Genomic DNA, 25303 nt, shown 5'->3' on the forward strand with positions numbered 1-25303 from the left:
GGGCTCTAGTCAGTAAGCCCGAAGGTCCAAAAGCGACATGTAACTGGTGAGTCCAGAAAAAGAGAGAGCCCCAAGATGAAACCTGGATACTCAGACATCCAGTTGGTGCAGTACAGAGAGGCCTGGGCTGGGGAACCTGAGCTCTTGTCTCTGCTTTCCTGCTGAGTCGCACATCACCTCAGGCAAGTCCTTCCTCTCCTGCCTCAGTTCTCTATCTAGCTATCTATTAGGTTGGTGCAAAAGTAATTGTGGTTTTACATTACTCTTAATGGCAAAAACCGCAGTTGCTTTTACACCAACCTAACAGAAGGCAAAGAGACTGCCATCTCCAGGGCCTTAAGAGGCCAAATGGGAAGCAGCTGTTGGCCCCCAGGGACCCAGCTGGGGATAGGCACTCTCTCCTCAGCTGTGCCTATTCTGAGGGAGCCACACAGACCACTGACTTGAGGATCAATCCCCCCAGACCTACTATGGTTGGCACCATCCCAAGAGGGTCCAGGGAGCTGAGCTCCAACCCCCTGTAGTCTGTTCAAAGGATCTTGAACACTGCATTTCAACCAGCCAGGGATACCCCTCCACTCTTCATGGCCCAGGCTATGTTGTGGATACCACCTAGCCCAGCATGACCCCTGAGTGGATTCTCCCTATAGTCCCTGCCATGATGAAGCCAAAATTCTCCCCGCCTCAGCTCCTATCAAACCCAGCCCACATCCCTTGGCCCTATGGACACAACTTTGACATTCAGAACCTAGGCCTCTCCTAAAGGGGCTCCCTGACAGGCCCTCTATGCCGGGCACAGAGCTAGGAGATGGGCAGACACAGCTGACTTGCACGTCAGTGTTTGTCCTCAAAGAAAACCTGCCCTAGCCAGGACAATGCAAAGCCCCTCTCCAACCATGCCCCACAACCATGCCCCAGGCCCCTGGCCAGGTCCTTGCGACTAAGGGATGAATAAGGCCCAGATTCTGCATAAATAGGACACAAAGCAATATTCATGGGTGCCACCACCAATGGACAGATTCATTCTGGCTGGAGTATTTGCTCTAGTTGTGGAAGTTTGGATAGAATAAGACATGGAGAGGGGAGGGGAGGGGAGCAGGGGGGAGAGGAGGGGAGAGAAGGGAATAGGAGGGGAGGGGTTTCCAGGTAGCTGGAATAGCATGTGCAAAGGCAAGAAAGCCTGGAAGTGCAGATTTCACCGATACCACATACTTACAATCAGAAGCCCCATCAACAATTTCTGGCTTAAAGCCCTGGAGACCTCTCACGAGGAGTGGTCACTTGCCTCAACTGCCTCATCTTCACCATCTGCCTGCTTCTCAGAAGCCAGTCTGGGCTTGCAATGAGCCCTGTTGTGGAACTCGGCTCCCTGAAGGGCCTGCCCTAGGCTAAGCCACACCACGTGTTAGGGCTGGGGAAAAGGGGAGGTGCCCCTTGGCTGGGCGCAGAGGACTCAAGGGGCCTTGGTGGAAACTTTGACTATGCCTGCAGTGCCCTGGCTGGGATCCCGCAGGCACCAGCAGGGCAGCCTCTGCAGCTCCTTCCCTCGAGGAGATGTACCCACTCTAGCACTGGGAGAGGGAGCCAGATAGCCACCCAGCCAGAAGGCCTGAGGGCAGCAGGATGTGGAAAGTTTTCAAGCATCGCTGCGGGGCCTGGTGTACCAAGCTTCTCAGGCCAGGAGGGTCAGATTTGAAGTTGAGTTATAATACTTAGCACAGGTCAGGGAAATGGTTTCCCACATATCCTGTTCTTGCTGTTCTAGGAGGCAGAAGTCCTCCATCCTGGTCCCTGCTCAGCCAGAGACCTGCTGCTCAAACTTGGACTAGGCTCCTCCCTTTCTGGGTCCAGGTTTATCCTCCTGCCCTGAGTCCTAGGTTCAAGGGTTCTTCCTGGACACCCCGGAACAAGAATAGAGATGTGGACCCTCCAGGCTGGGAAAATAATTCGCTTCTGTCTGCTCACAGTGGCCAACTCGGTGGTGTGAGCCTGTCTCTACCACCACCCCCTGCCTGATGGGTCTCAGCTGGAGCCAAGGAAGCAGGTGCAGGCCCTCTCCCATGGGGTTGGAGCTCGGAGGCAGAGCATCTTTGCTTGTGCTTCCAGAGGACATTTCAGCAGAGGCCGTCTTGGGACCAAAGGCTACCCACTGAGACTAGTTCCAGAGACCACCTCTTCCCCCGCCAGTGAAACCAGACACGAGCTTCCATCCCTGGTGCCTGGTGTGCGGCCAGCACCCCTGACACAATAGCCAACCCTGCTGACTGAGCGCTCCCCTCCCATGCAGTGTCCCGACTTCTTGGCCACCAAACATTTCTTGTTTCTCCCAGAAAGAAAAGCTGGCTGGCCAGCCTAGAAGTGGGGAGCAGCCAACAGAGGAAGCATCCCCCCAAACCTGCAGGGCTCCCAGCCCCTGAGACAGACAGCGGGACAGACAGACAGACAGACACACACACACACACAGAGCTATCTCAGAACAGAGCATAAATGGTTTGGTTGCAACATGCCTATCAATGGCTGCCCTGGGGAAGAAACAATAGAAACAGGGGCACAGGGTGGCTTGGACTCCCGCCCACCACATACACAGCCCTGTCACCAAGGCACCTACCCAGCACACTCCAGCAGGAACCCAGGCGACTCCTGGCTGCTGCTCCTGCCAGCTCGCCCGCCCGGGTCTCCACCCGGCTCCTCCCGCAGGCGGGCGGCCGTGGCTGTGGCAGCTCCTGGCGGCCGTGTCAAGCGGCCGCCTTCCCCAGACAGAGCTCCTTTGTGTCAGCAGAGCTATTTATGGACTTACCCAAGTTCCCCAGGGGAGCGATACCTGCTAGGAAAAGCAGAACCAAATGACCGGGTTCCACCTCCCACATCTAGGTAGCGCTTTAAAAACCCTTGCATCACCCATCCCTCCTCCTCTTCCTCCTCCTACTTGTCCTCCTCCTCTTCCTCCTCCTCCAGCGTCTTTCCCAAACACACACCCTGTCCAGCCGGCCACCGCCACTCTGGAGAGAGGCTGGATTTCTTTCTTCCATTAAACAGAAAACTCTGTGGTTTCTCAAAGCACTTTCATCCGAGATGGAGTCCGGGATGTCTCAAAGAAGAGAGTCCTGGGCCAGCCCGTCCTTCTGCCCACCCTGCGAAGGGCCCAGCTGGCTCCCGGGTTACATGCTCACACGCATGGGCTGTGGGTCCCCTGTGGCTTGTCCCCAGGGCCCAAGCTAGCCCCAAAGTGCTGCTCCAGGGGGAGAGGCATCCATCCCTCACAACGGCACCCCGTGGCACTGGGATCCCTAGCAGGCTCCACCCCACACACATCCTGAGGGCTCCCAGGCTGGGGCAGAGCAAAGCCGCCTCCAGCCAGCCTGCCGGCAGCCGCTCCCTACAAGACCAAGCCAATCATCACCGAGGCTTCCCTGTCACACCCCCACCCCGACGCCGTTCCTGTCCCAATGGGAGGCTACAACTGAACCCAGGGTCCTGCAGCCAGCACACGCTGACTTCCAGAATGTGACCGCCCCCAGGGCGGGGGGCGGGTGGCAGCTTCAGTCCCTTCCCAGCACACAGCTGAATCTTTGAATGCTAAACTCTGGGGAATCCTATGTGGAAAGAGAACTTGGGGCTTCCTCTCCCGGAGACAGACAGCTGGGAGGGCAATTTGGACTGTAACAGCCCATTGCAATTAGTGAATGACAGAGACATCCCCAAGGAGGAACTGCGGGGGCAGTGAACAAGCCCTGGACTGGGAGGAGAGGGTCCCCAGCTCCAGTTCCAGCTCCAGCACTAGTTGACTGGGTGTCACTGAACAAATTCCTGCCCCTCTTTGAGCCTCAGTTTCTTCATCTGTAAAATGGGGCTGCTAACCTTGACCCGCCCACCTGTGGGATGAATAGAGGATTCTCTGAGCTGGCTCTTGGCTACCCTTTCTTGACCATGAACTCCGTGCCAGGCCCTGTTTCCAGAGTTCTGCCTGCATTAATTCACTGAATCCTCACCAGCAGCTTGTGAGGAGGACTATGATTATCCCAGTTACAGATGAAGAGTCCGAGGTACAGAATGGCAAAGGAAGTTGCCCACAGTCACACAGCCGGTTGGCTATATAGCCAGGACTGAAAACTACTCGCTCCTACTCACCTTGCCCGCTCTTAACCACCATACAGCCCAACAACTGCAAGACGCTGCTGTGCCAGCACAGAGCTGTTCTCTGGCGCTGCAGCTTGTCACAATGTCAACAAATGCACCCTGGGCTGTCCCTGAGACCCAAGTTGGGAATGCCCAACTTCTGCCAGCTCGCCCACCAGAGCAGCAGGCATCCTGGAATGATGGCACAGAGAAAATGGACAGAAGGAGCCTCTATTTTCCCGTGCCCAGCCCGCCCATCTTGGCCACCTAGGCTGAAGCACAGTCTCTCTGTCTCTTTCTCTCCCTATGGTAGAGATCCCCCCCAGGGTCTCGGGATGTTTCTGCCTGTATCCCTGCGCCTGTCTATCTCTGACTCTCTGTTCCTGACTCTCTCACATACACAAGCATACACATGAACACTGCTACAAGAAAACATTCTTTATCAGGTCGACTCAGAACAGCCCTCCTCTGAGTTGGTCACTCACAAACTCCAACCTGTGTTTCATCTTGCCTCTGGGGGCAGAACCAAGGCAGTCCTTGCAGGGCCCAGGAATCTTCTAGATTGGAAGGCTGTCATCCTGCTGGCTCCTGAAAAGCAGGATTCACCCTTGGCCTGGGAAGCTAAGGAGGTGAGTCTCAAGAGATGGCCAATTCCAATGGAGCTGACCAATCACCAATGAGGCTGGCTGGTTTCCAGGATGGAATTTCCGGTGCATGGGATAAGATTTTCTTAAGGTGGGGAGCCTGAATGTAGGATTCCTTCACATCAGAGGTGCCCTCGAGCTTCAGCTGAGTTGTCACCTTCTTTCAATCAACAAACAGTTACAGAGTATAGACTGTGTGCCAGGCACTGTGCTGCGCCCCGGGGATGCGGTGGAGAACTGATAGGCTGGGCCCTGCATTCACAAAGCTGACAGTCCAGTGAGAGAAGCGGACATTAGCCATGGAGTGAGACTAATGACTCCAAAATTACACCCTATGCTGTGATGGGCAAAGCAGCTCTGCCAACCCAGTGCGCCAGTTCCAGAACGAGTCCAGAATACATTCGTCAATGCTCTGGACCATAGCATGGTGAGGAAAGGGTAGAGCAGCTCAGTGCCCCAAGGCCCAGAGCCTGCCAGGCCCGGATAGGAGAGCATCCCATGACTGGAGGAGCCCTGTGGCAGCCACTGCCCTCTGCCTCCCATAGCTCCAGACACAAATCAGCAGGGCTGGGGGGTCTCCCAGTGTATAGCCTAGGGCAGGATAGGGGAGTCACTGGCAGCCAGGCTATCTAAGCCAGAGGGCCCTCAGAGATCTTTCACTGTTGTTTCCCATTTACAGCCAGTGAAACTGAGGCCCAGAGAGGGAAAGTAGCTTTCCCAAGGAAACACAGTAACTGACTGGCAGGGCTGAGATTGCTAACTCCCAGTCCAGTGCTCCTTTCACCACATCCCAATGCTTCTCAGAGGTACATAAATGATTGTGCTGTTCAGTACAGGATAAATTGGGATCTAGAGAGTGGTAAGATCTAGGCGGCCCACAGGCCCAGGGGTCAGCACTCAGGACCTGGGCCCCAATCACTGATCCACATATTTCACATAACAAACACTTATTTGACACATGATAGCACTGCTCTAAGTACTTTCTGAATACTGATTGATTGATTAAATCCTCATAACTCTATCAGATACGATTTCTTTTTTTTTTTTTTTTTTTGAGACAGAGTCTTGCTCTGTCACCCAGGCTTGTGTGCAGTGGCACGATCTCGGCTCACTGCAACCTCCACCTCCTGGGTTCAAGCAATTCTCGTGCCACAGCCTCCCAAGTAGCTGGGACTACAGGCGTGCGCCACCACACCCAGCTGATTTTTTGCATTTTTAGTAGAGATGGGGTTTTGCCATGTTGGCCAGGCTGATCTTGAACTGCTGCAGGCCTCAAGCAATATGCCTATCTCAGCTTCCCAAAGTGCTGGGATTACAGGCAAGAGCCACGCGCCCGGCCTCAGATATGATTTCTAATATCCCTATTTTATGGATGTGTAAGCAGAGGCATAGAGAGACTATGAAACCTGCCTAAGGTCACACTCTAGTAAGTGCAGGGCTACAGATGAAGCTTTCCACTGTGTTCACTTTCCACTGTGTCCTGTACCATGGCCCAGGGCAGCCCATGGAACAGATGAGCCCATCAGTTACATGGAGAACTGTACAGCCCAACCACACAGGTCAGGCACTGTGCTGGGCCCTAGGGATGTGGTGGAGAACAAACTCCCCACTGTTCACACAGGTTGGCAGCAGCTCCCAGGGCTAGGACCAGGGAGGTTCAGCAGGGACCCGCCTCCTATTTTTGGAATACAGTGCCCTGAAGCAGAGCCCAAGTCTTTAGACAGAGATGCAGCAACAGCTTGGGATGCAGCCAGATGCCAGAGACAGGCTGTTCCCCTACAGTCCACACCACAGCGAGGTTTCCACTGTCCTCCTTTACTGCTTCCACTGCATGAAGACCAATGCACCTTGTGGGTTTATGCTCCCAAGACCCCATCATGATCATGTAATTCAGCACTTTGGGAGGCTGAGGTGGGAGGATCATTTGAGCCCAGGAGGTTGAGACCAGCCTGGGCAACATAGGAAGACTCCATCTCTACAAAAAAAAAAAAAATTAATTAAAAAAAATAAAAATTAGCTGGGCATGGTGGTGTGTGCCTGTGATCCCAGCTACTCAAGAGGCTGAAGTGGGAGGATGCTTGAGTCCAGGAGGTTGAGGTTGAGGCTGCAGTGAGCCATAATAATTGTGCCACTGCATTCCCACCTGGGTGACAGAGCAAGACCCTGTGAGAGGGAGAGAGAGAGAGGGAGAGAGAAAGAAAAGAAAAGAAAAGAAAAGAAAAGAAAAGAAAAGAAAAGAAAAGACAAAGAAGGGAAGGGAAGGGAAGGGAAGGGAAGGGAAAGGAAGGGGAGGGGCCGGGCGCAGTGGCTCACATCTGTAATCCCAGTACTTTGGGAGGTGGAGGCAGGCAGATAACTTGAGGTCAGGAGTTTGAGACCAACCTGGTCAAAATGGTGAAATCTCATCTCTACTAAAAATACAAAAAAGTAGCTGGGCATGGTGGCATGAGCCTGTAATCCCAGCTACTTGGGAGGCTGAGGCACAAGAATTGCTTGAATCTGGGAGGTGAAGGTTGCAGTGAGCCGAGATCACATCACTGCACTCCAGCCTGGGCAATGGAGCGAGACTCCATTTCAAAAAGAAAAAAAGAAAGAGAGAGAGAGAGAGAAGCCAGGCAAAGATGTGGTCCCAGGAATTCCAGAGCACTTCAGAGTAAGACTAGCCCCTTGCCCCTACTAAGCTGCTTAGCTTTCATCACTCCCAGACACCCCAAGACTGTGCTGGGTACACACTGGCTTCAACTTCTGTAGAGCCCTGCCACTGTCCAACTCACTACAGAAGAAAGTGACAACCCCAGGCTGCTCTTTGAAACTCTCTGGAAGTGTCTGTATATGGCCACCGCAGTCCAAGCTTTGAATCTGCTAACTCGCTTAGAAAGTTCTGAGCTTTTACTCCCTGGGGCTCACAGCCCTGGTTTGGGGGTCTAGAGACTCTATGCAAAAAGGCCCTCCCACTGCAGAATCGGCCAAGAAATGTTAATTAGTTATTTCAATAACCACTGAATCCCTGCTCTGTGCTGGAGCCAGTACTAGGAACTAAGGATACAGAGCTGGCCGGAGCAGCCCACCCATGGGATGGAACTTGGAGGGGGTCATGGCAGATGAAGCCACTGATGCTGCAGGCGGGGGCTGCCTTGCCATGTTTTGGACTCTAGGACCCTAGCACCCGGGCAAGGGACACATTCTCCTACTGCTTGCTTGGTGTAGGTCTTGCTCTTCCTGGTGGCACGGGCCTTGTTCTGGGGCACCCGCCACAAGTGGTGGGGTGGGGTAAGACAGAGCAGGTATCCTTAGGTTCAGGTTCACAGGGAGCTGTGGCTTGTGGCCTGCAGAATCCAGGGTAAGCCCCTTCCCCTTCCTGACCTCAGTCCTCCATCTCTAAAATGAGACCAGGAAGTGGGTGTCTAGTGGCCCTAGCCCTACTCCTCCCCTCCCATCGACAGTCCCACGCCCCTCCAGGCCCTCTCACTAAAGGAATCAGCTCAGCCAGTGGAATTTAGAGAGAGCACAGTCTTTGGAGTCTAAACAATCTGAGTGTGAATTATCCTGGGCAAGTCCCTTTACTAGCTCTGAGTCTCAGTTTCCTCATCTGTAAAATGGGCCTCACTGGACCCTGAGGAGGACTAGACGACGTGGTATATGTGGAATGCCTGGTACACAGTAAGTGTTCAATAAATAAGAGCCATCATTGTTATTGCTATGATGTCATGGTTGCTATCATCTGTGAAAAGACAGAATTCACCTTGAGAGGGTTAATGTAAATAGTAAAATTAAATGTGATAACACCTGTTGAGGGGCTAACAGATGAGGGCCTGGTGTGTTCTAATAGCTGAGAATCATTTCCATTTTTTGATAAACAGGCTATTCTCATCATGCCCAGCTTACAGATCAGGAAACTGAGGTATAGAAAAGTTACAAGGCAGAAGCCCAGAAGGCAGCATGGCTCCCAGGCCCATGCTCTTAACTGTATATTCTGCCCCTAATCTCTTATTCCCCAACTGTCTCCCCCTTGATATCTGCCTCTTCCTCAGCAACTTGAGGCAGCAATGGATGATTCCCAACCTGCTAATGGAAACGGTGGCTCCCGACCCAGCAAGGAGAAGCCCACATGCAGCAAAAGCCAGGAGATCAAATGTCCCCCCCACAGAGCTAGCCCCGAGGCCTGCTGCTGGCTGGATTCTGCCTCCATCCTGGGGCACGCTTTGCAGTCACCTCAGCAGTATCAGTCTGACCTTGGGCAGCTGTAGCAGGTCAGGATGGCTGGGAGCCATGACTGTCTCCCTTCCTGGCTCCGGTCCAACCAGCCACATGCTGTCCGGAGACTTCGAGGTTTTGGGAGCAATCCTCGACCCACTGTGCTTGTGCCAGCTCCAGGGCCAGGCTGTGTCCTGTCAGCCCATGTTCCTGGGAAGTGTTCAGCACAAAGCCACTGACTCAGCTACGGGGAGACCAGGCCTGTGACCTTGGTTGCTGGAAACAGTTCTCCACACAGTCCCCTGGGTCCACCCACTGCCTGGACTGCTGGGGTTGAGCCAAGCCATCAAAACAAAGGGTCAGTGGGGGAAAGACCGAAATGCTAACTTTGCTGCTGCCTCCTGCGAACCCTGGGGCAAGGCCAATCCCCCCCACCACCTTCAAGCCTCAGTTTCCCTGTCCCTAAAATGCACCGGGGTTGAACTAGATCAGTCCACTCAAAATGTGTTCTGCAGAACCATATGGGTTCACAGGCTGCTTGTTACCAGTCTGCAGTGAGATAGGTAGCAAGACTGAGTGTGTTTAAAGACCTTCGACTTGACATTGCCACGTCCAAGCATGAGATGAGTGGACTGGTCTCACTGAATAGGGCATGAGCTGGCTCAGGTGTTCTCAAGCCAGCATAATAAATCACATGCAGTGTGATGCTACAAAATGTCAAAGCCCCTCACCACAGGTAGCTTAAGGAGTCCTGATTTAAATGGCTTTGTTTCACGAGAACTCACTAACTCAGACCCTATCATGATACTTACATATACAGCAGGACTTGATCCTGCCACCCAAATCACCCCTCCTCCACTGCTCCCAACTCAGAGAATAGCACCAACTGTTTCCCTGAGCTAGATTTTTTTTTTAATGGATGGAGTTTCACTCTTGTTGCCCAAGCTGGAGTGCAATGGCACAATCTCAGCTCACTGCAACTTCCGCCTCCCGGGTTCAAGCAATTCTCCTGCCTCAACCTCCAAAGTAGCTGGGATTACAGGCATCTGCCACCATGCCCCGTTAATTTTTTGTATTTTTAGTAGAGACAGGGTTTCACCATGTTGGCCAGGCTGGTCTCGAACTCCTGACCTCAAGTGATCCACCCGCCTAGACCTCCCAAAGTGCTGAGATTAGATGCGTGAGCCACCGCGCCTGGCCTGAGATAGACTTTTGAGCACCATTCTTCTCCCGAACATTCCCCGTGCAATTAATCACAGAATTTTGCAGACAACTCCTGCTATACATCCTGTGGATCTCTCACCTCTCTCTCAATCCCTGGTGCCTCAGCCCTAGTCCAAGACGCTATCAGTTCTCCCTGGCTGAGGGCAATAGCTCCATACTGCCCCCTGCCTCTCATTTTGCCTTCCTCCTCACCATTCTGAACCCTATGAGGCCAACATCAGCAACACCGATCAACACCTGCGCTCAGGATAAAGTCACACTTCTTCCTACAGCTTCTCAAGACCAGCGCTGTCTGATCCTGAACACACCTCCAGCTTCATCTCATGCTCTATTCCCCTTCCTTGTCTTCCCGCCTACACTGGCCTGCGTTAGGGTCCCCAACTAGAACAATCCTTACATCCCAAGCCTCCCCTGCCTCAGAAACTCTCCCCAGGTCCTCCCGGTAGGCACTCTCATTAGGCCCTTTGTCACCACTGTCATCGATTTATTATATGCTGTTCATGACTGGTGTCCTGGCTCCACACTAGACTGTCAGCTCTGTCGGGTGAGGACCATGCTGGTTGATGAGCCGGGAAGTAGAGGACATCTGAGATCTGCCTAACCAGACCCCATTCACTTGAGGAACTAACCTTCCCTCTCTCATTCTCAAGCCAGGTGATTCACAAGGAACTGACCCAACTCCTGCTCCAGGGAAAGGCATATGACCCAGGACTCAGTCCATTAGTTTAACCCATCCCACTGTCCTCAGTGGCTGGGATGGGCTTGTGATCCTACTTGTGCCAATGAGGCTCAGGCCCAGGGACTCTGATGAAATGATTGAGGGAGTCCAACTCCAAGGCCATGGCCATAACCCTGACCCTTCTGGCAGCAGCACTGCTACCACTAAGGGAGTGAGCTAACACCTAAGTAAATAGAACCAAGAGATGAAGAAGCTGAGGCCAGTTCTCAGTGACATTGCTCAAGGGTCTGAATCCAACTAGGCCTGAAGGCTATCCTTCCTAATCCAGTAAATTCCATTTACTGCTAGAAGCTAATCTGAGTTGGGTTTTTGTCACTTATGCATGCTGCATTGCCAGTACTTAGCACAGTGTTTGATGCACAGTAGGCACTGTAAACTTCTTTGCTCACTCACACAGTCATTCAACAAACACTCAGCAGCGTGAAGGTGACCGCATGTGTTCTATAAGAAGAGTCATCGTGGCTGCTGTTGACAGAGGTGACTACATGGACAGAAGTAGGAAGAGGGAGACCCACAAGAAGCAATGCAGCAGTCCCAGGGACAAAGAGGAGGCCTGAAGAGGGTGGCTGAGACCAAGGGAAGAGGAGGGAGGGGAAGAGTCCCAACTCTAAATTCACTGGAGAACCTCTGACAATCCCTGCCCGTCTCTGGTCTCAGTAGCCCAGTCTGTTTCAGATCCATCATCCTAGCATCCCCAAGCTTTCCCCCACTGATTACAGAGTCCCTGACTGTTGATACTCAACATTGTCACTGGAGAGTACTGAGGGGAAGGGCAGGGTGGGCTCTGGGGTTGGGACCCAACAGGCAGGGAGTATAGTATAGCAGCTAAGGACACGGGCTCTGGAGCCAGGTGCTCGGGATTAGAACCTGGCCTGCACCTCCTAACTAGGAGACCTTGTATAATCTGCTCAATCTCTCTTTTCCTTTGTTTTCTCGTCTATGAAATGGGGATAATAACAATAGTGCTGGGAAGATTATATATTATCACAGAAAGAAAGCACGCTTTAATGTTATGCACCATTATTACTATTATTATTATTATTATTATTATTATTTGTAGTAGGAAGTCCAGAAAGAGGAGAATGAATACACAGAATAGAAACCATTCCTAAATTAATAGAAAACTTCCCTGAACTAACGGAAGACTTGGGTCTTCAGACTGAAAGGACTTACTTACTTAGGACCAGGAAAAATTACCAAAAGAAAACAAACAACTAGAAATAATCTAGGGAAATTTCTGAATTCCAAAGATTGGAAAGAGGAATCCTGGTTGTTTCCATAAATAAATTTTAGAGAATCAAGGAAAAACTGCTCTTAAAACACTAAATACCGGGGAAGCCACAGAACACTGCTCTCAGGCTTCTGGGAGAGAAGGACGATTCACTTAGAAATTTCTATTCAAGCAAACTATGACTCAAACATGAGGACAAATATTTTCAGGCTTACCAGGATAAGAAAGGATACCACCCACAGACCCTTTCTGGAAAAATTACTCAAGAAAGCTCTACAGACAAAAGTGAATTAAAATCGAGAAGTCAAGAATGAGATGATGTGGTATGTGAGAGACAGAGGCAAGCCATGAAAACGGAAACATTTAGAGCCTTAACTACTGATAACTAAAAGTGCAATTTTAAGTAAATGATTCTTAAAACAGAATAGTGCTAATGTTTAAAAATAGTCACAACCGGCCGGGCATGGTGGCTTACACCTGTAATCCTAGCACTTTGGGAGGCCAAGGCAGGCAGATCACGAGGTCACGAGTTCGAGACCAGCCTGACCAACAGGGTAAAACCCTGTCTACTAAAAATACAAAAATTAGCCAGGCATAGTGGCAGGTGCCTGTAATCCCAGCTACTCAGAAGGCTGAGGCAGGAAAATCACTTGAACCCGGGAGGTGGAGGTTGCAGGAGCTGAGATCGCACCACAACCGGAAACTGAAATTCCAGATAATTAGAACAATACCTAGGAGGTATGGAGGAAAGCAGAAAAGTATGGTCCAGCCGACATGATCATTATGGGTTAGAGGCCATGAGAACAGGCTACTATGGATCTGGTGTCATTCCTGATGTTGAAATATGTTTGTGACAAAGGTAACGGTAAAGCCACTAGAATTAGGGTGTATAACTCCAAAGGAAATTTTGCAGAAGAATAATAGGGGTTGGCCTTGGGATGTTTACTACTAAACCATATTCTGAAGCTAAAGTCATTAAGTCTATCTAACCTGATGTAGGAATAGACAGATCAACGAGGGAGATGAGAGAGCTTAGAAGCCGAAACCACCCATATGTGGAAATTTGGTCTGTAAGTGAAGAAAGGAGAGACAATTCAAAAAAATTGGGTTGGAAAAACTGGCCAAACCATTTGGGGGAAAAAACTAATAAGAGTTCCATCTGACACCAGGCACTAAATTAATTGCAGATGAATTTAAAGTATAAATGCAAAAAATAAAATAATAAAAGTACCTGAATAAAGTTTAGATGAATATTTCTCATAATCTAGGGGTAGGAAAGACCTCAGAAAATATAGGTGCTCCCAACCCCCCCAAAAAAACTTGATACAAAAAAAGTTTACTTCTAAATGATAAAAGATACTATAAAGTTAGAAGGTAAATAACAAACTAGAAAAATAATTATAACCCATACAATAAGCACACAGTTAATATTCTAACCACATAAAGAGCTCTTACAAATGAGATAATGTCTCAGTCAAAAACTGGGCAAATGACATGAACTGACAAGCCAAAGCAGAAATATAGGTGACTGATCAATATAAAAAGAGGCTGGGCGCAGTGGCTCATGCCTATAATTCCAGCACTTTGGGAGGCTGAGGTGGGTGGATCACTTGAGGTCAGAAGTTCAAGACCAGCCTGGCCAACATGGTGAAACTCCATCTCTACTAAAAATACAAAAATGTAGCTGGGTATGGTGGCATGCACCTGTAATCCTAGTTACTCAGGAGGCTGAGGCAGGAGAATCGCTTGAACCCGGAAGGTGGAGGTTGCAGTGAGCCGAGATGGCGCCACCATGCTCCAGCCTCTGTGACAGAGCAAGACTCCATTTCAAAAAATAAAGTAAAATGAATCTCAACCTCACTAATAATGAAATAAATGTAAATTAAGATTAAATATAAATTTTCACTTCTTGTACCAACAAAGAATTAAAAGCAATTTAACATTCCATTTTACATAGGGTGAACTCTCATTCACTGTGAGTAGGAATGCAAATTGTACATGTACTTAACCTCTGTTCCTCTGGTTTCTCAATTATAAAATGGGATAAGAACAACAGTGTTGGGGAGATGACATGTGTAAACAGAAGGAAAGCATTTTTAGAGCACTTCGGCAGTGTGTGCCACACTCTCTCCTAACAGAAAAGCGCAGCAAGATGTTTATTGCAACATTGCTCAGAATATCAAAACATTAGAAACAATCTAATCATGCATCAATACATTAAATACATTATGGTAACTGGGACTACAGGTGCCTGCCACCACACCCAGCATATATATATATATATATATATATATATATATATATTTTTTTTTTTTTTTTTTTAGTAGAGACAGGTTTTCACCATGTTGCCCAGGCTGGTCTTGAACTCTGGACTCTGGATCAGCCCGCCTCAGCCTCCCAAAGTGCTGGGATTACAGACTTGAGCCACCGCGCCCAGCAGTACAGCCACTTTGGGAAACAGTCTGGTAGTTTCTCAAAAAGTGAAACATTAGTTACCATTTGGCCCAGCAATTTCACTCCTAGGTATACACGTAAGAGAAATAAAAATATATGACCATACAAAAAAACTTGCACACTAATTTTTGTATTTTTTGGTAGAGACAGTGTTTCACCAAGTTGGCTAGGCTGGTCTCGAACTCCTGACCTCAGTGATCCACCCACCTTGGCCTCTCAAAGTGGTGGGATTACAAGCATGAGCCACTGCACCCAACAAATATTTATTTAGAGTGAAATGTGTACTAGGTGTTGAGCTGGATGCTGGGGATGCCAAGATATACCTAAGAGGATTTTTTTTTTTTTTTCATTCAGAGATAGGGTCTCACTGCCAATGTATGGCAGCATTATACAGAATAGCCAAAAGGTATAAACAACCCAAATGTCCATCAACTGATGAACGATTAAACAAAATGTGATATTTCATACAACAGAATATCATTCAGCCATGAAAAGGAATTAGGTGCTGATATATGCTACAACATGGATGATCCTGAAAATATTATGCTATATGAAAGAAGCCAGTTGCAAAAGTCCAAATATTATATAATTCCCTTTATATGAAATGTCCAATATAGGCAAATCTACAGAGATGAAAAGTATGAACTAATGGTCGCTTTGGGTTGGAGGAGATGGGGGAATTAATGGATGACAGCTAAGTAGTATGATTTCTTTTTGAGATAATGAAAATGTTCTAAAATTGATTGTGGTGATGGTTACACAAGTGTGTGAATACACAAAAAATTATTGAATTGTGTACTTTAAATGGGTGAATTGTATGGCATTTGAATTAAATCTCAATAAAACTACTCTAAAACAAATTATAGATATGACTAATAAGTCAGAAACATCTGTAGTTTAAAGAAATTATAAAAAAAAAGGCTAACATACAAATATCCTTATTATAGAAAGAGCTCTTTGTGAATTGATAATTAAACTATAAAAGTCCCAATAGAAAAATGAGCAAAAGACTTGCACAGGCTATTACCAAAAGAGGCAACACAAGTGACTAGAAGGCATATAAATAAATGTTCAACATCTCTAATAATGAAAAAAATGAACCTATTAAAAAATGTAACAATATACCATGTTGGTAATGATGAGGGGGAATAAACATTTTCTTATCCAGACTACCTCAGTTTGCTTGATTTGACAAGATTTTCAGTGCTAAAAAGGGAAAATCCCAGGCAAACCAGGATAAGTTGGTCAATCTAGATGAGATTAGAAATCAGTACAACCTTTCTGCAGGGTAATTTGGCAATAGGATCAATAATCTATTTTATAAATATATAACTTTTGACCCAAAACTCTACTAACAGGCATTTATTCTAACAAAACATTCATTCATTCAACAAATATTTGTTTATTTAGTTCCTTTTTGAAATGAAGTTTCACTCCATTGCCCAGGCTGGAATGCAGTGGCACAATCTCGGCTCACTGCAACAACATGCCAAGTTCAAGCGATTCTCCCACCTCAGCCTCCCCAGTAACTGGGACTACAGGCATGCACCACCATGCCTGGCTAATTTTTGTATTTTTTGGTAGAGACAGTGTTTCACCAAGTTGGCTAGGCTGGTCTCGAACTCCTGACCTCGGTGATCCACCCACCTTGGCCTCCCAAAGTGGTGGGATTACAAGCATGAGCCACTGCACCCAACAAATATTTATTTAGAGTGAAATGTGTACTAGGTGTTGAGCTGGATGCTGGGGATGCCAAGATATACCTAAGAGGATTTTTTTTTTTTTTTCATTCAGAGATAGGGTCTCACTGCTGGAGTGCAGTGGTGTAATCATAGCTTACTGTAACCTCGAACTCAGGCTCGAGCCATCCTCCCAGCTCAGCCTCCTGTACAAGGATTTTTATCTGAGGTTTTTGTAACAAAGAAAAATTGCAAGCAACCTGAATGATAAACAACTGAAGATTACTTAAATAAAGCATGTTTCAGCTACACAATGAAATACTCCACAGGCACTAAAAATGATGTTGTAGAAGAATATTTATTGAAATGGAAACATGGATACACTATGCTGTTAAATGGGGGAGAAAAAGCAGGTTAGAAAATTGCACCAGTAACCCCAATTTGCAAATAAGATATATGTATGTATAAATGAACGCCTGACAGGACACATTCCAAAATGTTAGCAGTGGTTTATCTCTGGGTGCTGGGATTAAGGATGAACTTCATTCCCTGTTCCTGGTTCATCTGTATTAAATGTTTTCTTCATAATAAACATCAATCACATGGATTACTTTTGCTACAACACAACAACAACAACAACAACAAAAGTCAACTGCATTAAAACAAACAAACAAAGAAAAAAACAACTTCCCATGCCCCATGAGTGGAGGCCCCAAGGAAGGGGGTTATAGAAAGTCAGATACATGTTCATGGCTTGGTTTTGCAACAAGAGCTACTATTGAGTACCTACTGCATGCCAGGCATTACAACAGATCCCCTTTGATCTCCACAAGACCCCAGTGAAATCAGCATTCTTGTCTCATTTTACAGATGTTCTGTGACCCACCAGTAATCCCATGGCTAGTGAGAGGAAGAGCTAGGATTTGAACCCTGGCCTGTCTGTCTCTAAACCTGCAGGAGCCTACTACCACCTCAGCTGCCTCTGTTCCTGGGGAGGGGCAGGGAAAGGTCCTGAGCTACTAAGGCCTCTGTCCTGCAGCCCAGATCTAGGCTGGTCCTTGTCCTCCCTCCCTGCAGACAGTCCAAAGAAAGGAGGACAAGTCAGCAAGGGAGGGGACACCAGCAAGAGGAGGTGTGGCACTGGACAGCCGGCTGGCTGAGGTCAGGGCTCAGGATGGGCTAGCCAGGGACTCCTCGCCTGCCAGGCGACTCTCAGGAAGCCTGACCACATCCGGTCCCAGGAGTTCCCAGGCTCTGTGCGCCCAAAGGCAGTGACAGCAAACCTCACAAGGCCTGCAGCCACTGTGCTGAAACAGCCAGGGAAAAACAGCCTGCCAACTGGGCCCTTCTCCCTGGGTTTGTTCGCCACCAGCCAGTGCTTTCTGCTCTCTGGGCCTCCAGGGCCTCCTCGCCTGTATGAGGAGGGGGTGTGAGAGCTGATGGCTCCAGGACCCTCCCAGAGGGAATTATGTGACTCCATGGGACTTCCGCACATCGGGCCTGGCAGGAAGAGGAAGGGGGTGAGGTCTCCCCACCCAGCTCCTGAAGGAGCCCCCTCCTCTTCCCCTCAGCTCCATTCCCACTGCTATTTTTAGAACAGATGTCAGGGAGCGTCTCCACTAGTCCAGCCATGCTCCTAGCTGCAGGTAAAACACAGCAGCCCCATTCATTCTGCTCCAGCAAGCACACGCCAGGAATTTAGACAAGCCAGAGAACTAGACAACCTCTCCCCACGCCATTAGCTGAGCTGCTTTCTCACTATTTCCATTACAGCCCAACATGGTGACTTGTATTTCCTAAGGCCAACACAGTGAGTTGCTACGTGAGACAACTCTGAGACCATCTGTGCCCCTCATCCACCCCCAGCCCAGCAGAATCTTCAGAAGTCACCAACTACATGCCCTTGGCCAACTTTTGGCCTCTTTCACTTGGTTAGTACAATCTAGCTTGTTAATCAATTGATCTCAGTGAGGGAGGGAGGAGGCTTTCCAGCTCCATATTCAAAGTTTCTATGGTTCTACCAATATTCTAGTCACTCATAAAATAAATGCTATATTTCCAAAGTCCACCTGAGTATTGATTATAGGCCTCTGAATGCATTTTCCCACTCAAAAGTATGTTATAAATAGTGGTCAGCTTCCTAGGCCAGCCTACTTAACCCTTAATAGTCTTCCATCAAGTAGAAACAGTAGAAAACCATATTGCAGTAATAGACTTAAACCAAAACAGAAACCCACTAACATTTAGGACAATTTTTTTGAAAATTTATCTTGGGTAGGGTTATCCCAGCAGAAGTGGGTAGGTACTAAAGGTAATGAAAAAGTCAATGGCGACTTATGGGGAAGAGTCTGAAGGAGACTTCTGACCACACCATAATTGAAAGGACTGCAAACCAGTGACCACAAATTCCGCACGGAAATTAGCCTGATGCCTTGGACTGGGAGTTGGAAAGGTTAAAGAATGTACTTGCATACATATTCGGCTAGTGCCAAAGTAATTGCAGTTCTCATCATTACTTTTAATGGAAAACACCACAATTACTTTTGCACCAACCTATATATACATGAAGTTGAAACAAAAGAGTTCAGTGTGTGTGCCCAGCCACCTGAGCAGAAAGGAAGGAGGGAATGGGAAGATACAGGGTTGGAGAGCCTGTCTTGTGCTGGCCTCCCACGCGGGAGGCTGGAAGACGCACCACTAGGGGAGAGGAGGCAGTAATGTGCTCATAATTTGGGTGTCTGTGATGAGGACCCCTTTCTGTCTAAAATATACCTATGTGTGATGAGTACATGATGAATATTCACCAGGAACAACATTTGCATAGGGCCAAACACATATACTCTTGTTTCAATGTGAAAACTAAAATGCCTGTTCCCTTTCTTCTTTTCGCCTGGTATTAGAGTACTGAGGCTTTGCAGTCCGCCCATTCTCCCCTCTGAAATCCCTCATGGAACTGTTTCTATGGAGCACCTATGTGTCTCTTGACAGTGACTGTGATGAAGAACCTAGCCAATTCTCCCCCTAGACCAGGATCTCCACCTTTTCTGAGAGGAGTAGCTACTTTATCATACTCATCTTTACTGTTATATCCTGATATTCTGGAATCAGATGACTCCTGGAGACCATCTGAATTCAACTCCCTCATTTTTCTTGGTAAAGGAATGGATGATCAGAAATGTGAAGCAATTTGCTCAAGGTCACATGGTAAGTAACAGCAAAATCAGGACTCGAGGCAAGATTTTCAGAATCGCCCGCTGGTTTTCTCTGCGAGCAAGGGGCCCGGTGTGTAAGCTCCGCAACCCACAGCAGCAGCTCCAACCGGGTTTCCTTTCCCTCTGGGAATTCCCCAGCATCAGCATGGGAACACGGTGGTATCCATGACCCTGAAGTGAAACTGGTCAGACCTTCATAAACCAAGTGTAGATCCATGCTCTGGTCTCCACAAAGCTGAGGTGCAACGGAAAAAGCTCTGAATCCAAAGAATCAGGAGACATGAGCTCTGGTCCTGGCTCTGACACTAACCTTTCTCATGATCCTGGCCAGGTCATTTCTCTTTGTGCACCTGTTTCCTCGTCTAGTTCTAGAATATAGGAGAGTTGAACTGGACAGCCTAATTCAATCCTACCTCTACGGAGCACCTACTATGGACCAGACAAAAATAGAACCAAAGACAAATAAAATATAACATCCACTTGCTCCCAAGAAGGAAGCTCATAGTCATCCAGGTGCTAAGGATGAATTGTGCTAAGGCAGAAAAAGTACTCTGGGAACCACGAAGGGGGAAGTCAGGACTCCTGACGCGTGCCTGAGAAAGGTGTTCTCAGAGGAGCCATTAAGCCTTGAAGGTTGAGGATTACATCCGGCGGGGACAGCCAAGGAGGGCAGTCAACATCAGGCAGATCAAACACCCTAACTGTGAATGTATACAGTGAGTTTGGAGAAGGGGAAATAGTGCGGTATGGCTGGGCTCCAGGTGCAAAGCAGGAGTGTAGTGCTACCAAGGAGAGCCTGGAAAGCCAAGCTTTATTCTGAAGACAGTGGCCTCCCACAATGGTCTTTAAGCAGGAATGTAACAGCCCAGCCTCCCTGGCCCTCCCAGCTTGGATGGTCCGCACTTACAGGAAAGTTGTATAGCCAAATAATCCAAAGCAGGTGCCCTGGAGCTGGGCTGCCCAAGTTTCAATCCTAGCCACCCACTAGCTGTGTGACCTTGGGCACGTTTCTTAACTTCTCTGAGACTCAGCATCTTCATCTCTAAATTGGGCATAGTGAGAGTAAATGTATAACAGGGATAACACATCTCATAAGTCTGCATGAGGATTAGATGAGACAGGGTAGGTGAAAAGCTTGGCCCTGTGCCTGGCTCCTCTTGTAAGAGCCCATCAGATTACCTTCTGGTATCATTCTACCTTTAAACCCAAGGATCTGGGAACAGTTTGGAGGATGGATGGCTCTATTGAGAGAAAGTCTTCAGGGAAGAGAAGGCAAAGACAGGATAGAGGGTAAGGTTGCACTGTCTTCTTCAGGAGCTAAAAAAAAAAAAAAATAGCAAGACAGCTGAGACCAAGAGCAAGACAGCGAAGAAGGCAGTCTGTCCACCAATAGGGCAGCAGCAGGGAACTGGGAGGAGAGCTGGAAGCTGCCTGGAAACAGCTTTTTAGGGAGAAGAGTCTGCATCTCTTGGGGGAGATGGCTGAAATCAGATCCGATTCCCTGTTATTCAGGGCTGAGATTCTAAATCAGTCAATTAGCAAAACCTGGGCACAAAACCTGGCAGGTTCAGCATGGGCAGGCTGTCTCCCTGCCCTCAGCTGGTCTCAGGTCAAAGGCCTCCTTCCAGTACTTACGCTGGGCACAAGCCACCCTGAGCCTGAAGTTATACCTCTCTGCCTTTGGCCAACATTCCATCACTGCCAAGCACTTCAGGACTCTGTCTGCTGATCCTTTTGATGCCAAATTCAAAAGGGGAAGGGGTGTAAGCTACCCATTCCAGAGCTCCCTGAGAACCTGTCTTAAGGAGCTCAATCTGATCTCTCATTTTAGGCTTTTTTCAAATCTTGTGGGAAGCTATTGATCTTTTCAACCTGTGCCACCCTCAGGAAAATGCATTCTGGAAGTTTATCCTCCACTGGGTGGAAATTAAGGCATCTCATTTTATTTATCCTAAAAGCATCCCCTCTACAGCTTGATGGGCCACAGCTTCCGACATGCCGGATATCCCTCTCTTGCCTCTTCCTGGAGATGACTGATTTCTCTTACTTCTATCCCTAAAAGGCAAACCTTTTTATCTGAAATGAGCGGTAGATGAGGTTCAAAGGCCTCGGCTTGAGGGCAAGCTTGGCCCTAGCCAGCTGTGTGACCTAGGATAAAACATCTAACTTCTCAGAGCCTTGGTCTCTTTCACCCATAAAACAAGGCTGCTGGGAGGCTGAGGGGAGATCATGCCTGGGGACCCCAGTTGCTGTCTCCAAAGCTCAGGCTCTCACTGTGGGGCTTTCGCTGTGCGGAGTCCTTCCACGTTGCAAAACTGCCTGCATCTTCACTTTGCAAAACCCTCTTGGTGCCTTGGTGCCATGTGTGACAAATGAGGACTTTGGTGGGAGAATTTATGGGGAAAAAAATAAAGAATAAAAATATAAGACATATATAAATAAATGTCATTATTTCCAAAAGGTCTGCAAAGTCCCAACTCCCAAATGGCCAAAAGACCCAGGTCAGCAGAGATCCAGGACTGATGGCTTACAGGATAGACGAAGAGTTTTAAAAGACCCAGAGCCTGAGGCATTAAAAAAAAAAAAAAAAAAAACACGTGAAAATAGGATCAGAGAGTCGGGGGTGAGTGGTGAACTAAAGAATAACTTTGTATTCAAGTTGCACAGATGGTCTTTACAACAATAAATGGTTGTGCTCCCATCCTCCCAGCTCCTGGGCCTGAGACACCAAACCAAGACAATTGGCCCATCAGGAAAGAGGCCATTGTGTGCTTCTTAGCATGATTTATGTAGTAGGGAGGGGCTCAGCAATGCTTCCCGTGACTATAGCTCTCAAGTGCAATTTCGATAGCTTGTTCATCATCCTGGACAGCTAGGATGGACTGGGATGCTGGACAGCAGTGGCCATCAGGTCATGTTTCATCTTCTTGAGCCTGTGGAGCCAAATTAATTGTTCCATCGATTTGAGAGGCAGAGCAGCAATGGTGCTATGGCTCCCCACAGTCACTGCCCAAGGCCCACCAGGAACTGATGTCTGCTTCCCTAACAGCTGGGCCTGGGACCCTGATGTGAGCATCTGCTCAACTCAGCAGCTTGTCAGGACAGGCTGGGTGAAAAGTCCTGTCCCTAGGGCTGTGTGCTGCATTCAGATTGTCCATTTCTTTGTGGCCAGAGCTTCTGTCCTCTGCACCTGTCTGGTAGACACAGGTAGGTCACCAGGTCCAGGAGAGACGAGCTTGCTGCCTTCCCAGACAGGCGAGTCTCCTGTGCCTCACATTCCCCTTATGTCATTTTGTAAGGGAATCAAATGAAATCAAAGTGCAGCTTGCTGTCTGTGCAGACCCAGCTGCTCAGCCTCTCACAATTCCCCCCCCCGGCCGGCTGAGCCCTGGAGAACAGAGATGCTGTGTATCACTGGTCCCAGTCCAGGCAGCGTCTACTCCCCTGCTGGGTGGGGGGCATTGGTCTGGTCACGGGCAGATCCAGCCCATCCCCTATTAGACTGCTGAGTCCATATGTCTGATCTTTTCTAGGTTGAGAGGAGGATAAGTGGGAGGTAAGGGGTGTATTCTCTTCTAGGCCACTATTTTTGGGGTTCAAGTGGCCATAGCAGCTGAGCAAGCTCACAGGGGCACAAGAACCTTTCTCTAAAGATGCTGAGGTCTTACACAACACGAAGAATGTCCAAGGTCGGGCAGCCTCTCTGGCCTGAGCCAGCCCTCAGCCTCTCTGATCCTCTTTTCCTATGCAAGTGACTCTAATCCTCTTGATACACTTTTGCCCATGAGCCGTGCAGCAGGCAGTCAGTGGGGTGGGCTCAAACTGCTGTCCCCTTGGTTGGTCTTCCTTCAGCCCTGTGGCAGGACAGTCTCCACTACAGCTGCTAAGCCACCTCCAGCCCAGTCCCTGGCCCTTGGGAGCCCCACAGAAAGCAAGCCAAGTCAGTTTCCAGGGCACTGTGTGGCAGCTTCTATCACAATGCTCAGCATAGGATGGAAAGACAGCACAGTGGCCCCTGCTAAGGCCTGGGCAGCCGTGAACTCTCCCACCTAGCCCAGGCTGAGCACTCACTGCTCCCAACTTCCAGGAACATTCCTAGAACTCAGCACTGGCCCCCTACCCAGGCCTGGCCAAAAGGTGGCTCTGTGAGGAAGGTCCTAATCCTCACTCACATCCACTGAGAGAGGGGCCATTGAGGAAGAGGGTAGGCAGGGGGATGAGGCAGGGAGTCATCTCTTCTCCTCCAGAGCCTGGCATTCAGGCACCCACCTCCCCAGCCACCATCCAGGACAAGCCAGCAGGACAGACCTCACCTGGTTAACTGAACGAGCCCTCTAACTGATCTCACACCCACTTGGGTCCCTCCTATGTGTAAACTGATCTTGTAGAAATGTACCTGCAACTCCCTTTCTCAAAAGCCTTCAATGGCTGCCCAGTGTATCTAGAATGAAATCAACAAGACATCAACCACCAAACCCTGCACAGTCAGGCCCTCACCCACTGTGTCTTGCCCCTCACTAAGCTCCAGTCACACTGGCCTGCTCGCCATTCCTCCAGCCCGACGAGCTCCTTCCCATCTCAAGGACTCTCCATGTGCTATTCCATCTACCAGGAACACTCTTCCCCAAGTCCAGGACTGGTTCCTTCCTCTCCAGCCCACAAGTCTAGGTTTAAAAGTTATGTTCTTCCCCATCCCCACCCCTACACACAGCAATCTAAGTACAATTCCCTCTTGAAGAAATCTGTGCTTTTTCCTTCATAGATGATCACAGTTTGCCATCACGTGTGTGCATGTGTGTGTGTTGGTGCTGACTTATTTAATGCTCACTCCCAGCTGGACTGAAATCTTGATGACAGCGAGACCGTATCCGACTTTTTCTCCACAGTATACCCAGCTCCTAGCACAGAGCCTGGCATAAAGTAGATGCACCCGACATATCCATCAAATGAATGAGTCAATGTGTACAGGTGGAAAATGAGTGAATGGGCAGAGATGTCCTCTGGCAGCAGCAGATCATGGCATTGTTCTTCATCAGGGTGACCTCTCCCAACCTCTCCTGCTGCCCCCAAGGCAGGTCCAGGAGCCATCACTGGAAGCCCAGACATGGAATGTCCTCCTCCTCCTCCTCCTTGGAAGGAAGAAGCCTCTGAGTCCTCTCCTCTTGGGGCTTTCTGCTGCCAGTCTTTGCATGCCCACAAGGCCTCTCACACCACTGTGGTCCTTCTGTTGACACACCCTTGGGACCGCTCCCTTCAGATGACCCTAGGCCCACCATCTTGGTCCTCTGTTTCGGGTCCAGTTGAGGTGAGGTTACTGTGTGGTAGGGGATGCCCAAGAAAGGGTTAAGTTGCCAGAAGCAGAGTCCCGCCCTTGGGTTTGCTCAGCCAATCAGAGTCTGTCCTGATGAGGTAAAGCTTCTATCCTGGATGGCATTGGTTGAGTTGACCGGCCCCATCTCCTGCTGGAGAGAGCCGAAAGGGTGGAGTTTCTGTGGAACCAGACAGAACTGGAATTAGCTCGCTTTCTACTCAGGCTGGGCTGCCTGACTGCAGGACCTGCCTCTGCTCCTTTCTAATGCACTCACACACCCTGGCATCTCCAGGGCTGTCTCTAGTGGCCCCAGTGGAGATGACAAGGTGGCACACACCTCACTGTCACATCTGGGAGAAGTCTTAGAGCAAGAGCAGACAAGAAGGCTTCAGTTTCCCTGCCTGGGCCCCTGGAATATGGCAGGTGTCTACCAGGAAGTGACATGGAGCAGTTGTCACATGTGCTCCGAGCACCAGCAGCAGCTTCAATGAACAAGGCC

General features: G+C 48.9%; 1 protein-coding gene across 4 annotated transcripts in view; it reads right to left on the bottom strand.

The window, feature by feature from the left end:
- Nucleotides 1–25303, bottom strand: part of RGS3 (regulator of G protein signaling 3) — a 131722-nt gene that overhangs the window by 29088 nt on the left and 77331 nt on the right. The window contains exon 18 of one of the 4 annotated variants that reach the window (XM_023223790.2): nucleotides 16621–24982. The exons of the other annotated variants lie outside the window; for them this stretch is intronic. Within the exon in view, the coding sequence (XP_023079558.1) occupies nucleotides 24875–24982 (108 nt within the window). The 3' untranslated portion in view covers nucleotides 16621–24874. Of the gene's footprint in view, nucleotides 1–16620; nucleotides 24983–25303 lie in introns of those variants that run through there. 4 annotated transcript variants of the gene reach the window in all.

Source organism: Piliocolobus tephrosceles, chromosome 14 (genome assembly GCF_002776525.5).
Source record: "Piliocolobus tephrosceles isolate RC106 chromosome 14, ASM277652v3, whole genome shotgun sequence".
Classification (NCBI taxonomy): Eukaryota; Metazoa; Chordata; class Mammalia; order Primates; family Cercopithecidae; genus Piliocolobus; species Piliocolobus tephrosceles.